We start from the raw sequence: 15,533 nt of genomic DNA, 5'->3' as shown, positions 1-15,533 counted from the left end.
CCCTACCAAGTACACAGTACGCGTGCTTTGTTGTACGATGGTTGGTGTGATTCGAAACTAATCAAAGAAATTGTTAATTTCGGTATTATTGTCGATCGGTGAGTACTTCTGTCTATGAAATCACTTTATATTTTTGAGTGTTAGAAACATAGACTAATTTAATGGTTTTTTGTTTATACTTTTTTTGATAAAAATGAAAGCTACATACCATTTTTATTTCTGGACTTGTTTGATTGCCATTTGTTTTGTATCTCTTGCATGCAATTTTGTGCATGAGAGACACAGAGAAGGCACCGTGACACAGAGAGAAAGAACGAGAACAATGTGAATTTGAAAACAAAAGTTCGGGGGGATGGAAAACTTTCTGTATGGCACCACCACTTTTTCATTCGATATGAAATAAAGGGGTTATCTAATATACCTCAAATGAAACAGTTAGTTAGAATTAGGTTTCCATTTTGTAAAAATGGCTGAAAAGTGGTGACTCCATTTACAAAAAAATTTCCGAAATGGTAATTATTAATGTAGTTTTTTAGTAAATTGACGAACATTGCTGAGGGAAATTGCAATACAATATTTTATGTTTGGCTTTTCCATTTTTTTAATAGGAGACAATAATGTATTTTTTTTAAGTTAATATAAACTTTCCAACACAAAAATTATTGGTGATGACATTGACAATAATAATTGATCACCAATGATTACTTCTTGTCCGGCTGAGCCAGTTGTAATTTGCCTGTTTTTTCACCACAAAATAATCTCCCTTGATTCCTTATTATAATATTATGAATCAACAGGATCAACCTTGACTAGATGTAAAACATTAAAAGAGAATAATTTTGTTTCAATAAACCGATTAGCAGCTAATCGTCACTGATATGAATGTGTTTATTTTCAGATCTGAAGGTTGCAGCCCTAAGACAATTTCACACTACACTTTGTGCAGTGGTGTGGGGTATCACCAGTTGTAATAATTGTTTTCTTATCTTGCAGAGATTGTCATAATGGCTGACAGCAGTCATGATAGCGGCATGGACGAAGCATTGTCAGAAGGTCAAGTTGAGCAACAAGGCATGCTACAATCTGTTACCACCAGAAGTCCTGTTGATGTCCCTTCTGCCACAGACGTTAACAAAGAAGCAAAGCCAGCTGAAGCTCAGAAAGAAGAACCGTCACAGTCCCTTCAGTCTTGCCTCTCAAATGAAATGGAGGAAAACGAATCTGTACCTACTTTTTGTTCAACAACCCAACAAGAAAATCCACCTGTTGTTCCCTGTCACCAAGAAGTGTCAACTACTTCTATTTCCATAGCATCGAGAGTAGACAGCACTCATGATACAGTTGAAATCTTGCCTCGCATAAGAGAAAGCCAACCAGATGCTGAGAGTACCAAAGAAATCCCAAGTATTGATAAAGAGCAAGCCGAAGAAGTTGACTCGTCATCAACTAGGAGAGAGTCGGAGGCACAAGACAAAACACCGTTCACTCAGGAACCAGTAGATCCAGAAGAACCAATGGAAGTCTCCCATGAGGTCAACCCAGCAGATGCAAGGCCGGCTCTGGAGACTTCTCAAGAAACTTTAGAAACAATGGATACCTCTGAACCATCCTGTCAGAAAGTAGGTGAAGATGAAAATGAATACGCTGATGGGTCTACAAAGTTTCCAGTAGAAACAAAACATAACAAGATCAATCAAAGTGAGATACTCGAAAGTGAAAAGAGTATTGCACAAGTGCCTGCGGACGAGGGTTCAAAACAACAGACCCAACACAAACCAACTGATACCCAAGTTTGTTTACCAGACAGTCAGTCTAAAGGAGATGGTCTAGCCATAGCAGAGAAGGCATCAGCTGATGTTGAGTCAACCAGTGATGCAACTCATCAGCGCCCAAGTATCTCATCTGGGAACGACAGTGTCTTATCACCGGAAACGGAAATTGGAAAAGACGATCTCAGCTTCAAATCACCACCAGATGGCAGTCAGAGAGAGGGTACTTCTGTAGCATCAAGGTTCGAGGGTGCTGATAATGAGGTTAATGCTGTCACATCAGAGAATGATCCTGTCAATCAAACTGTTCAAGACGGCAGTGCATCTGTAAGACCTTTGAATGAGGAAACCCTGATGGATAACCCATCGAGCAAAGATGCTGCTCCAACTTCCAGCATCAGTGCTGCATCATTCCTTCAGGATACAGGGAACAAGCCTCCTCAAGTCACTACACCAAGTGAGGAAACTGTGATGCTTGTAGATGGCCCCAGTGTTGCGACGGTAAAAGAAGACACCTGCATAGAAGATCCTACAATGGATGAAGATGCTGGGAAAGAGGATGATCGTCTTGGGTCAGAGAACAAAGATGCTGTCAGAGTGGACGTTCCATCTGTTGCCTTGATCCATGGAGATGCTGACATGGGTGGTCCCGGTGTCACACCTCGAGATGAACTTGCTGTTATGGCTGATCAAACCGTTGGATCTCTAAATGAGGACACTAAGAACGTTGGTACTACTGCCACACCAGTGGATGAAGATGAAGCAATTGTAGGTGATCAGATGAGTGCCGCATCTTGTAAGGAAGATGCCTCATCACTGAAAGAAGATGCTGAGAGAGACAGTCCTCTTGAATGTGCCACAAAAGATTCCTCAAGTGTCCCATCTCTAAATGAAGTTACTGGGACAGACGGTTCTGATGCAGTTCAGCCCAGTGAAGAAACTGGTAAAGATGGTCTGAGTCTCACATATCTTAACAAAGATTCTACTCCAATGAAGGAGGATGTCGACTCAGATGGCCTTCATGAGTCTGCCACAAAAGACAGCTCAAGTTTCCCACCTCTTAATGAAGGTACTGGGAAAGATGATTCCACTGCAGTGTCGCTCGATGCCGAAACTGGTAAAGACGGTCCTTCTGTTGCATCTCTAACTGAAGATTCTACATTAATGAAGGAGGATGCCGAGACTGATGGCACTCTTGAGTCTGCTGCAAAAGACAGTTCAAGTGTCCCACCTCTGAATGAAGGTACAGAGACAAACGATTCTACTGCAGTGTCACTCAGCGAAGAGACCGGTAGAGACAGCCCTAGTGCTAAGGAAGACAGTGGGAGGGATAGTCCCAGCGTTGCATCCACAAAGGGAGATACAGGTAGAGACAGCCCCAGTGTCGCATCAGGACGGAGCACTCCGAGTACGAAAACCAGAAGGCGACCAATGTCGAGGGACAGCGTAATTACTGAGGCATATGAGCAGAAGTTTATGTAAGTACTGTTGATATTAATGAGAAAATAGAAAAAGTTGTTGTGAACTGCTTACCAATAAAAATGATACGGTATAAATGCAAACAAATAGTTAATGGCCTGTTTTTACTGTAGATGTTGAAAGTAGAAAGAGAGGGTCGTGAACATATATAGGTGGGAAGAAATTACTCCTTGCACTGAGTGACCTAAGACATAAGACATAAATTATATTACTCTCCAAAAAGAAAAAATTACATTGCTCGCACAAGTTTAAGATCAAAAAGTTAATAAAGGCAGATACAAATAATTATTACACAAGAAATGTTTGAGTGTTTTTTTAATTTGTTGGTTTCTTGAACAAAAGCTTGTTGGTCTGTAAAATCAAGCCAAGTCAGCTGAACTGACAAAACAACATCAGCATTGGGCGGTTCAGAACCCAGCTTGTTGTTGTTAGTTGAGAAGTTTTTTTTTATGTGAATATCATTTTGATATGATTCTAAATGTGTTATTTTTTTATTTCAGTCTTGGCATATTTCCCGCGGAGAATCTGTTTGAGTATCAGTGGCCGCCAGAGAAGGGTTCCGAGTGGTACTTCGTTCAGGAGCAAGTCTGCGAATTCCTCCAAGTCAAATCATTCAAGCGCAAATACCCTGGTAAGCTAAAACACAAAGTGTTGAACTGCATATATTGTAGCTGGATGTGTGTGTCAATTAAAGGGAAGGTACACGTTTGGTAATTGTCAAAGACCAGTCTTCTCACTTGGTGTATCCAAAAATTAGCATAAAATATAAGCCTGTGAAAATTTGGGCTCAATCGCTCATCGAAGTTGCGAGAAAATGATGCCACAAAAAACACCCTTGTTAGACCAATTTGTGTGCTTTCAGAAAGAAATAAAAAACTTCTAGCTGGAAGTCTTTTATTATTTTAGTGAGAAAATGCCTCTTTCTCAAAAACTACGTTACTTCAGAGGGAGTCGTTTCTCACAATGTTTTATACTATCAACAGCTCACCAATGCTCGTTACCAAGTCAGTTTTCAAGTTAATATTTGTTTTGAGTAATTACCAAACGTGTACCTTCCCTTTAAAGGGAATATATACCTGTGGTTTCTGGAATCATAAACATGTTTTTAATCCTGCATAAATTTAGATGTTTATACACTATAAAACTAACCTGTGAAAATTTCATTTCAAAAGGTGGTAGAGATATCGCCATAAATCCAGAGCAGTTATTTCTACGCAGGAAAATAATCCTTATTGATAAAATAGAACTGTAAGACAAGTAAGTTTATGGGCCGTGAGTGTTGAATTCTCTGGTAAACAGCACGATGAAAGTAGATACTTCTATGATGACTTTCACCCACCATCCAAGAGTCTTCTATTAAAGGGTCTATGTACTTTTAGTAGGACAAAAAAACACAATGTCTACAGATTTACACTAAACTTACACAGTTTGAAGATAATGAGAGTAGAAAGCTTCCTTGAAAATATTACTTGCTGAGGTGCTGTAGTTTTTTTACAGAATTATTATTAACATTAATATTTTTCAGATCTTGAGAGAAGAGTAATGGATAGCAAGGAGAAAGAGTACCTTCGGGAGCGAGGTGTGGTTTCTGAGGAGCAGGTCACGTTAGGTAAATGACAATGGAACACTAATTTTAATTGGTTTTGCTTTCTCGTAACTTATTAAATACCCTATAATAACTAGTTCTTGCATGTATATAGTGCTTTTTACAATGACAATATCATTGCGCTTTACTTTTGTACCCTGGTTTATTGGGCCACAAATATTCCTTGAATCTTTTCTCAGCTCCCTGTGGAGCGTAGCCATTATCATGCTCTATTCTAACAGGTACCGTATTGTACCTATGGGTGAAGATAAGCAATTATAGTCCAGCATCTTGCTAGTGATAGTAGGTACAATATTTAACTAATACAGAATAGACTCTATGTGGACTTCAATGGCTTCAGAGAGATGCAACTGAGTGAAGGGGTTCCAGTAACAATAACAAAGGGTATACATGTAAATCTTGGATTTGATGCTCTAAACCACTCAGCCATGAAGCCTTAAAAAAACTTTGAAAGTCTCACTTCACATTTTGTCTTGACGACACACTGATGTTGACTATTATGATTTGTGTTTATCCATTATCAGGATTGACAGCTCTACGAGCTGATGAGGTTTACGACCTCATGCTGAGGGACGCCCCAGATAAGTCTGCCGAGTACGCCAGGGTACTACACGAGAAAGAGAAGCAGAATATCAGCAATAAACACAAACAATATGAACCGGTAAGTTCAAGAAAACTATTCCCCCAGTCTAATCAACTTCAACAGACCTGTTTATATGCATATGGTGTTGTCATTGAGCCTTTGAGAAAGACTCCGCTAGGGTTGGAACGGGAGCAGCCTTTAAACTTTTTTTTGACATTTGATTGAATTTATTAGTTTATTAAAAAACTGTTCAAAAGTCACGGAATTGAATTTGAATCACAATATTAGAAAGATTATGTTAAAAATATAAATTAAAGGCACAAAAGCCAAAAAGACCTGCTCCAAAATTGAGGAACACCAGGGAAATAAAATATTTATTATGAATTACAGCCAGTTGTAGACTCGAATAAAGTGCAGGAGTACATCAAGAAGGCAGTGCGGCAGGCGGCTGATTACAACACAGCTCTTATGGCTGAACGCAGAGAGGAACGACTCTACTACTTTGACATGCAGACGTTGGTAAATATTGTTAGCTCAGGCCAAACAGTCTAAAGCACGGTTTGTACTTCCTGCAAATGCGAATGCAAAGCGGATTTTGACGTCACATGGCTGTTTTTGCAGCGAATGTTTCCCAGGAGTTGAGCACATTTCAACTGTTGCAAATTATTTGTTACAATTTTGTGACATCAAAATTTGTATCACATGCGCACTCGCAGTAAGTATGAACCAGGCTTTAAGGCAGTGGACACTGTTGGTAGTTACTCAAAATAATTATTAGCATAAAAACCTACTTGGTAACGAGTAATGGGGAGAGGTTGATAGTATAAAACATTGTGAGAAACTGCTCCCTCTGAAGTAACGTCGTTTTGCGAGAAAGGAGTAATTTTCCACGAATTTGATTTCAAGACCTCAGGATTAGAGCTGTGTTGTAATCAGCCGCCTGTCGAACTGCCTCTAGCTACCGGGCAATCTCGGTGGTCTAGTTGTTATGACACTGCTCTAGAATTGCAAAGGTCGTGGGTTCGAATCCCACCCGAGTAAAAATGCCTGTGATTTTTTTTCACAGGACTCGGGGAAGTACTGAGTATACAGTGCTACACAGTGCTACAGTGCTAACTCGCAAAAGAGTTTTGATTGATTCACTTCTCTATGTAATAAGCAATGAACAAGAAGCTAGAACATCATAAGGTACATGTACCTGAACACCCAAACTGTTGGACTCTATCAGATTATTATGTATGCGTGATCCCCCGCTGGTCATTCTTGTGGAATTATTTGAAAACAAAGGTTATTGTTCTGTTATGTTTCAGACTGTTCAGATGCCAGCGAGCAAAATGAAGAAACGGAGCAAAGATTCGACAAAGCTAGGGCCGTACCCGGTAGCTGTCATTCCTGGGCAATATCAGAACTACTACAACAGGTTGAGTATTTTCAATATTTCTTTAGTAAAATGTTAATTTAATGTTGGGGTGAAACAAGTTGACTAGATTAGAGCCTTCGACTTCCGTGAAGTGTTGGCCCATTCTAGTATTTTTGTTTTGTTCCTCCCAAAGTTATGTCAATTTAACCCAGTCAGAGTCCCTTGTTGTTTATTTTTTTTATATTTGAAAAAAAAGTTGCATCACCTCAAGAAGGTGATCCCTCTGCTGCCAAGTAAGTTTTTTATGGTCATTAAATTGACACGTTGCCTTGGATCGGACGAGTTGGTCTATAAAAATCGTTTGTTATTAAATGCATATTGTTGTAAAAGTAGAATTCAATGATCTACACAAATATGCCTTGAAATTGCGTGGTTTTCCTTTTACTTTGCGAACGAACACGGTCGGCCAAATGGTTACAAACGCTTTTTATAGACCAACTCGTCCAGTCCAAGTCAATGTGTCCCTTTAATTATTTGAGTACTTATCAATCTATGGCCTAAGTTTTAAAGATCGCATAGCGCTGAGAAGATGAATTCTACTGCGTCAATGATTTGGGCTGGGACAATGTAATTAACCTATCTTCCCTTCTCATTTCCTTATCCAGCTATACGTCTGATGAACTGAAATACTTTCCATTGTCGACGGCGTTGTACGGGCCGATGGCCCCACGCCGGCAGACTGATCTGGCGCCCCCACAGACTGATGCTGACATCCTCTCTGATAACGATAGTGAAACAGTCCTGGTATGTTTGTTTGTTCGTTTAGGAGGATCTTTATCTTAATAGATGTTATCCAAGCCACGATCTTTGTCTTCTCATTGATAGATATCCATGCTCCTCTGGAAATGAGGGAATTTTTTTGATTTATTTCAGGGAGATGAGGGAATTATTTAGATTTATTTCAGGCAGTTGGGGAATCTGACTCCCAAGTTGGTTGAACAAATATTTACTACGGTCGTGCATCTACGTTTATTTCCCTAAAACAATTAAATAGAACTTAAGAGATCCGGTTAATTGTTTCAACCTAATCCAATCCAAACTATGAGCTGATCTGTAAAAGAAACAATTGTCAACACACTTTCCAGGAAAGAGACCATGATTAAACACTACCAATCCTAGAACATGGGACCCGTGGCTTAAAAGAACACGTTGCCTTGGATCGGTCGAGTTGTTCTTACAAAAGCGTTTGTAACCGTTTGTTATAAAATGCATATGGTTTGAAAGATATTGTAAAAGAAGAATACAATGATCCACACAAACATTCCTCTAAATTGCACGGTTTTCCTTTTGACTCGTCGACTAACATGGTCGGCCATTTATATGACTCCCATAAATGGCAGACGGTGTTAGTTCGCAAAGTAAAAAGAAAACCACGCAATTTCGAGGCAAATTTGTGTGAAACATTGTATTCTACTTTTGAAACATCTCTCTAACCATATGCATTTTATAACAAACGGTTACAAACGCTTTTTATAGACCAACTCGTCCGATCCAAGGCAACGTGTTCCTTTAATGTCCAATCCAAAGGACAAAAAAATAATGTCTAAGTATCTTGCCCAAAGACCTAGTTCCACAACAGGGAATCAAACCCTCACGCTGCTGATCAGAAACACTAGAGCTTGAGTATGGTGCTCTTAACCACTTGGCCACATTACGAAACACAAAATTCACACCTTTTTGTGTACTTTGAATGTTTTTAAAATTGTAAATTCAAAATGCAATTCGGTCGCTGGACTTCCCATATTTTTAAGGTTTTTAAATTAACCATAAATAAACTATTCACCAACTAAAAGATTTCCCATGTGTGTGTATGTTTTATTGCAGTCGACTGATGCTTTAGAGTACTCCAGTGAGAGCGAAGAAGGTCTGGTAACCCCCATCCCAGTCCCCATCCAAGCACCCATCCCTATGGAGGTGAATCAAAGCACCATTGAGCTCCAGACTGAAGTCACGGCAGCAGCTGATATCAGTTTAGCATCGGAGCCACCCGTGTACAAGGTCAGTTCAAATATTAAAAATGATCAAATTTATCTTCAAGCAAACTTCAAGCAACGCTTGCACCTCTTTTGAATTTACATTAACTTCTAATAGAAGCTGTATGTTTTTGCATATAGAAGCGCAATACCAGAGTTAGAACACACAATATTCAAGGTGTGATATGGGCCGTGCAATCCTTGTTGCTATGGATCGACCAATCAGAATCAAGGATTCAAGCCTGCTTGAAGATAAGCTCCTTTATTGGGAACTCAAAATGAAATCGATGTTAAAGTTTGTCTACACCACTAACCTACTAAATGCATATTAATCCACTGTTAAAAACCACAGTCAAAATTACATACAGTGGTTGATATTGAATGGTCGGATAGTAGGAGGGTTGACTGTGGACTGTGTGGATGCGTTCACTATCATACTGCGTCCTGGCATAGTTTATATATCAGTCAAAATTACATACAGTGGTTGATATTGAGTGGTCGGACAGTAGGAGGGTTGACTGTGGACTGTGTGGATGCATTCACCTTCATACTGCGGTCTGGCATAGTTTATTATATCAGTCAAAATTACATACAGTGGTTGATATTGAGTGGTCAGACAGTAGGAGGGTTGGCTGTGGACTGCGTGGATGCATTCACCATCATACTGCGTCCTGGCATAGTTTATATACCAGTCAAAATGATATCGTATTACAGGCTTGCAGTTTATCCAGCATTCCAAACTTCATGTAAAGTGGAGTATATCTAATGGTTATACAGTAAAGGGTTAAGAGACATTGTAAAATTACGTCATTAATGTCACTTTTATGGAACCCACTGCTGAGGGTGCGTCAAATTTGGTTCCAATCGTTGAATCAAAATTTTAAAACACTGAATGAATACAATGTGTTTTATACAAATTGCTGTGGACCATCATGCAGCCACTGACTGTACAAGAACTGGAGTCTTGTGTGGAGAGTGGCATAGCACAAGTGAGTACAGCTAAGTACTTGTAAAGTGTTGCACCCATTGCATGGTATAATGTACCACAATGTACTAAGTAGTCAAGCCATTTCCCCATACAACATGTGTAATAAAGATTGCTTTCGTGTCAAACTGTATTGTATACCATAGATATGGTACATATGCAAAATGATGGATTGTGGGCTACTTAAAGGATTCGGGTACTTTTTCAAAATGTCCACAGATTAAACTTACATGGTTTGAAGATAATGATAGTGGAAAGCTTCCCTTCAAATATTACTAACTAAGGTTGTGTAGTTTTTGAGAAATGAGTAAAACAAGTCACAAAATAATTTTGGTCTCATGAGACCAAAATTATTTTAGCATCTAAAATCCCCTTAACCAGTTATGATATTATACCAAAACCATAGCATAACTGGTTAATCTGTTTTTACATGCTAAAACTGAGACGAAAATTATTACTTTTACTCATTTCTCAAAAACTACAGCACCTCAATAAGTAAAATTTCAAGGGAAGCTTTCTACTATCATAATCTTCAAACTGTGTAAGTTTAATGTAAATCTGTGGACATTGTGTTTTTTGTTAGAAAAAAGTACATACCCTTTAAGTGAATGCACGATTTGTTGATTTTCATAATGAGCATGACGCTATACTGTGGCAGGTGACGTATTGTCACGCAACGGTTGATAGATTACGGACCAGTGATGTCCTCATTGGAGTGAGCAGGGTTCAATTTAGACACTAGCTTCGTGTGAAGAAACTAGTAAAGAATGCTTCAGGATAGTCAAATTTCTTGGGCAGCCTTGTGGGCCAGTAAACAATTACCAACTTGCCTCTGATATATTCGTTTCATGAGTGAGGCATGTGAGCGAGTGTTTTTACTTTGTGGAATTGAACTTTATTTGTGCGGGCTACTTTAACTTGGTCTAGTCAAGAAAAATAATTGGTGCATGGCCTGAGTAAGTTTTTCTGTTTTTATTTTATGGGCCTCAGCTGTTACCTGAATCTTTTCTTAACAGTATTGCATTCTGACTGGTTTTACTGGGTTTTTTTTAAAGAACTCTGTGGAATCAAGGACTGGGCCCAAAGGTTTTGAAGCCTGAAAATGATGTCCAGGGCATGTTTTTGTTTAATAAGTTTAAGTTAAGATGTCCTGTTGCAAAATGGTGAGCATTGAAAATGCTTGTTTGATGATTTTGTTCATTCTTTTTTTGGAGCATTGTGTCATGGAAAAACATACGCCACCCGACCCTGTGCATGGGACTTCCCAGTTGTGTACATTCATGTGCTGTATGCATTTATTCCACATGTACCGCATGTACAAACCTGATGATTTTCAAAAAGAAAAGGTGTTGCATTATATATTGCCTTACTGTTTGTTTCCCTTGCTGAAATTGACACCAAAAAAGAGTGTTGCATGGCGTACTGACTAACTGTTTGTTCCTGTCGTTGACTGTCTATTATTCACAGCCTAAAGACATTCCAGATGCCATCTGTGGTTTATGTCTGAAGGACAGCTCTGAGAATAAGATGGGAATGTATGAGAAGATGATTCACTGCTCACAGTGCGACAACAGCGGTAAGTTACTCCAGCTCCTTGTTCAGTTTACAATACAACTTATTACAGCGGATTAGTTAGAACCAGCTCCTGGTTCATTTTTCAATACACCTTATGCATTGCACACTGCGACAACAGCAGTAGGTTACTCCAGCTCCTCGTTCAGTATTCAATACATCTTTTGTATTTCACGATACGACAACAGCAGTAAGTTGGTCCAACTCCTGGTTCGAGATGGTTCAGTATTCAATACCCCTTGTTACAGCGTTTAAAAGTTAATCCAACTTCTGGTTGAATGTATAATAGACATTATGCATTTCACATTGCGACAATACCGTCAAGTAAGTCCAGCTCCTGGTTCAGTTTTCAATACACCTTATGCATTTCACAATGTGACAATAGTGATAAGTTACTCCAGCTCCTCATTCAGTATTGAATACATCTGATGTATTTCGCAATGCGACAACACCAGTGTTAAGTTTGTCTAGCTCCTGGTTCAATATACATTATGCATTGACGACACTAAGCCGCCATCTTAGGGCCTCATCACAACTTTTACAGGCAATTGGGAGGCAAACCAACCAGTGCCATGCTTCTTTATTAGCACTTGAGACTTTTTTCAAACAATGTTTTACAATCCGGTCCCAAAGAATAATATGTGAGCATTCAAATGTGAATGAATTCTCTGCTTTGAGATTGCCTTGAACTAGATGCCTGTAACATGCCTCGTGTGACCAGGCCCTTAACTTTAGTAAATCGAGGATGACAAAAATGGAAAAAGCACAGATTTGTACATGCCTTACAAGACTTATATATTAATTTATTATATGAGATTTTTGTTTTTTGTTTTTGTTACTTTAGGTCATCCATCTTGTTTGGATATGAATGAACCTATGGTAGAGGTCATCGAGACGTACCCGTGGCAATGTATGGAATGTAAAACTTGCTTTCACTGTGGAGATCCGACACATGAGGTACAAAACTATATCTTTATGAAGAGGTCCGGTTTGGATCGAAAGCTATGGCCATCTACCCTACTCATTTCTTTTTTTCTTTTTGCAGTATAGTGGGGTTGATTTACTCTGGGTCCACCTGACGCTTATTTTTGTATTTTATTCTACATATTATGAATGTTTGTAATGCAATGTTTTACTTAATTTTTGCTTTTCTTTTTAACTGTTGTGTTTTTTTAAAACCATGTTGCTATTTTTGCTCATGTTTTTTTATCCTGCATTTTATTGTTTTTCTTGGCTGTACAGCGCTTTGAAACAGTGTTAAAGCGCTTTATACATTGTAAATCCATTTAAGTTAAGTTAAGTTACTCAATTTTTATTAAGGGGAAGGTATTCTTTTGGTTATCACTCTTAAAACTAATGGCAATAACAAATGTTGGTTAGAAGCGTACATGTACAGCAGCATTTTAAGAACCATTTTACTTCAAAGTAATGTGGTCATGTAAAAAGATATTAGTTTGTATACCCTAAAATTTGAATCTGAGAAGCGTTACTGCAGTACATACAATTTATTGATATTTCCGCTGTGCAAGTTGTACAGTCTTGTTCTGCTGATGATAAAATGATGTAATTGATTGTTTGATATTTCAGGACAAGATGATGTTTTGTGACATGTGTGATCGAGGCTACCATACCTTCTGTGTTGGATTACAGGACATTCCAACCGGTGAGTTAACTAGTGACTAAAAGTAATTTGTACTCCATCGAGTTAAAACGACATTCCAACTTGAAACAAGTAAAAAAAAAACATTTCAAAGATTGTCTTTAGATTGTTTGTACTATTAAAAAAAACTTATTTGTTCTCTCAAGTCAAACAGAATTTCTTTTGAATAAATAAAAAAATGGTTTGTTGATAAGCTTGTTCATGTAGTAAAGGTGAACGCTATCAATTAAAACATCACCAATGAGAGATATTTTGTGACATTGGTGGCAGCAGACTAACCAGGTAAATCTATTGTTCTGGGAATAATGCATGTGCTCAGAACTATGAAAGCAATTGAAATTCACCTGGTAAAATCTGCTGCTGCCTAACCTTCAAACCTCACCTGCTGATTAGAACAGAATATTGTTATTATAAACCAAACATTATAAATCTACTTGCTTATATTATCCAGGGCTATGGGCATGTGAAAGTTGTCAAACAACAGACGACACCCCGGCTGCACTGGAGCCCCATGTCCCCAGTCCCCCGCCCAGTATACCAACCCCTTCCTTAGAGGATTCTGCCCCAGAGGACAGATCATCAACCCCGGTCACTGAGGCTACACCCACTAACAAGAAAAGGGGCAGGAAATCTGGAACGCCGGGGGCAGGGAATAGTCAGACTACACCTGGGGGTAAGAGGAAGAGGACGTCAACCCCGACCCCAAAGAGAGTCAAGAAGAAGTGATTTATATAGGAGAGACTGATATGAATTTTGTCGTCACAGGGCTTTTTTGGCAGCGATTGTTTCGCAGGAGTTGAACACAGCTCAACTGTTGTGATTTATTTGTTGCGAGTTTGCAACATCAAGATTTGTATTGCATACGCATTTGGAGGAAGTATGAACTGGGCTTTTAAGAAGAGGGTCTACCACGGTGGGATGCGAAGCTGACACTGGGACCCAAATGTCAAGTTAACTTGCCATTTGGAAAAGTATTCATTAAACAAAAGGGAAAACTGACTGGCGCAAAGAATGTTTTCTTATGGGACAATGAGTTGTTAGTTTTGCTCACCTGCACAGGACTGTATATTTGGTGCTTTTGGAGTCCTGTGGAATGACCGGTATTTCAGACATGAATCAACCTGAAGATGTTGTGCGTTTTGGACATATTTGATACTCAATGACAATTGACCCCTTGCACGCACATCACACCCGGCGACTGTGTCACGCTCACCATTTTGGTGGTCGATAGGTTTACGTGTAAACGCCGCGTCACCTAAAATGTGCACTTCACTGAATAACGCACAGTGCGCATTGCCCACCAGTATGGCGGTTCCAAGATTTTCTGATGATGCCGTCAGATGAATTGGGTCAATACTGGGGTTTTTCTTTTGAATTATGTGTTATCGAATAGATGTGAATAACAGCTCTCAAATAAAACCCAATTAGGGTCTCTCCTGTTTGTAAGTGTGACGTAATTCCACTGTAAGCCACACCAACTTCACATAAACTGGCTCCACTGTGTTACCAGAAGCCCGAAGAAGTTTCCTTTAGCCACCTTTCAGAACAGTTTAATAATTGGACTTGGCTTTTACATTCGTTCTTCAAAGATTACAGTCTTTTCAAAAATAAACGTTTCTGCTTTAAACTGGGTGAATTTTGATAGAATTACACACAAACATTGGAGCCTGAAGTGGCAAAATTGTTTGAACATGTAGAAGATAGGTAGGCGTGTGATGCAATGACATACCAACAAGGAATTGAGGAAGGAAGTTCCAACTTAAAACCTCATGTAGATAAAAGAGACAGTAAAATATAATTGTGATAATCATCTGAAATCCTGTTACATTTGAGAAACATTGACTGTAACGAACCTGCAATGGGTCACTGTCACATTATTCATTTTCTTCAAGGGAAAAGGCATGAACTCACGTTTAATTTGAGGAAAGCTTGCTAGCTTATGGCAGAGGGCTCACTCTGGCACATCCATAGACCTTATCGCAAACAAATTGGTGCGCTTGCATCAGGCGTTGAATGAGGTGCATGCTGGTCTATTAAGCGATCAAGTTTGATTGCTAGCTAGACCAGCATGCACCTCATTAAAAAGTCCGTGCTTGTGCAATGGGTATTTGCGAAAAGGTCTCTGACACCAGTACAGCTGGTTGTTTGGGTTGTTAGTTGAAAAATACAGGATTGGAATGCACCCAAAACTGATTTTGTCACATACTACAGCAATGTTATTGTTGGCTCTGTTTGAACTTTTGACATTATATGCAAGGTTTATTTTTTTTGAGCTGCCATGTTGCTTTTATTACTGCTATTTCGGCTTGAGGCCTTGAGTGTAAATTTGTCATCAGTGTTTGGTTATATTTCTTTTGTAAGTTTTCATAGGATACTTGTGTAGAAGACAGATGAGCAGTCAACTCCAATAAAGATTGAATCAAATTTGTATCTGACTATTACTGTGTGGTTTTGTTTTCAATCAAACCTTTCCCCTTGAAAAAGAT

At 39.0% G+C, this 15,533-nt stretch overlaps 1 protein-coding gene across 1 annotated transcript; it reads left to right on the top strand.

Annotated features, from left to right (window-relative positions):
* LOC139936986 (uncharacterized) lies at positions 1 to 15,461 on the top strand. The gene is made up of 13 exons (XM_071931892.1): positions 1 to 98; positions 994 to 3,247; positions 3,749 to 3,879; positions 4,774 to 4,857; positions 5,379 to 5,515; positions 5,828 to 5,956; positions 6,748 to 6,857; positions 7,463 to 7,601; positions 8,682 to 8,855; positions 11,283 to 11,391; positions 12,232 to 12,344; positions 12,975 to 13,050; positions 13,499 to 15,461. The coding sequence occupies exons 2-13, from the start codon at positions 1,005 to 1,007 to the stop codon at positions 13,771 to 13,773; spliced, it is 3,720 nt and encodes a 1,239-aa protein (XP_071787993.1). The 5' UTR covers positions 1 to 98; positions 994 to 1,004; the 3' UTR covers positions 13,774 to 15,461.
* Positions 15,462 to 15,533: the final 72 nt, after the last annotated feature.

Source organism: Asterias amurensis, chromosome 1, assembly GCF_032118995.1.
Source record: "Asterias amurensis chromosome 1, ASM3211899v1".
NCBI classification, from domain to species: Eukaryota; Metazoa; Echinodermata; class Asteroidea; order Forcipulatida; family Asteriidae; genus Asterias; species Asterias amurensis.
Note: the sequence above shows the minus strand (reverse complement) of the source record. Positions and strands in the feature narration are given on the sequence as shown.

Bases quoted from the DNA above. Each gene is read 5' to 3' on its own strand.
- LOC139936986 (XM_071931892.1), top strand. From the start codon at position 1,005: ATGGCTGACAGCAGTCATGATAGCGGCATGGACGAAGCATTGTCAGAA. The intron at 5,957-6,747 runs GTAAATATTGTT...GTTATGTTTCAG, and splicing joins ACTTTGACATGCAGACGTTG to ACTGTTCAGATGCCAGCGAG. The intron at 6,858-7,462 runs GTTGAGTATTTT...TTCCTTATCCAG, and splicing joins TATCAGAACTACTACAACAG to CTATACGTCTGATGAACTGA.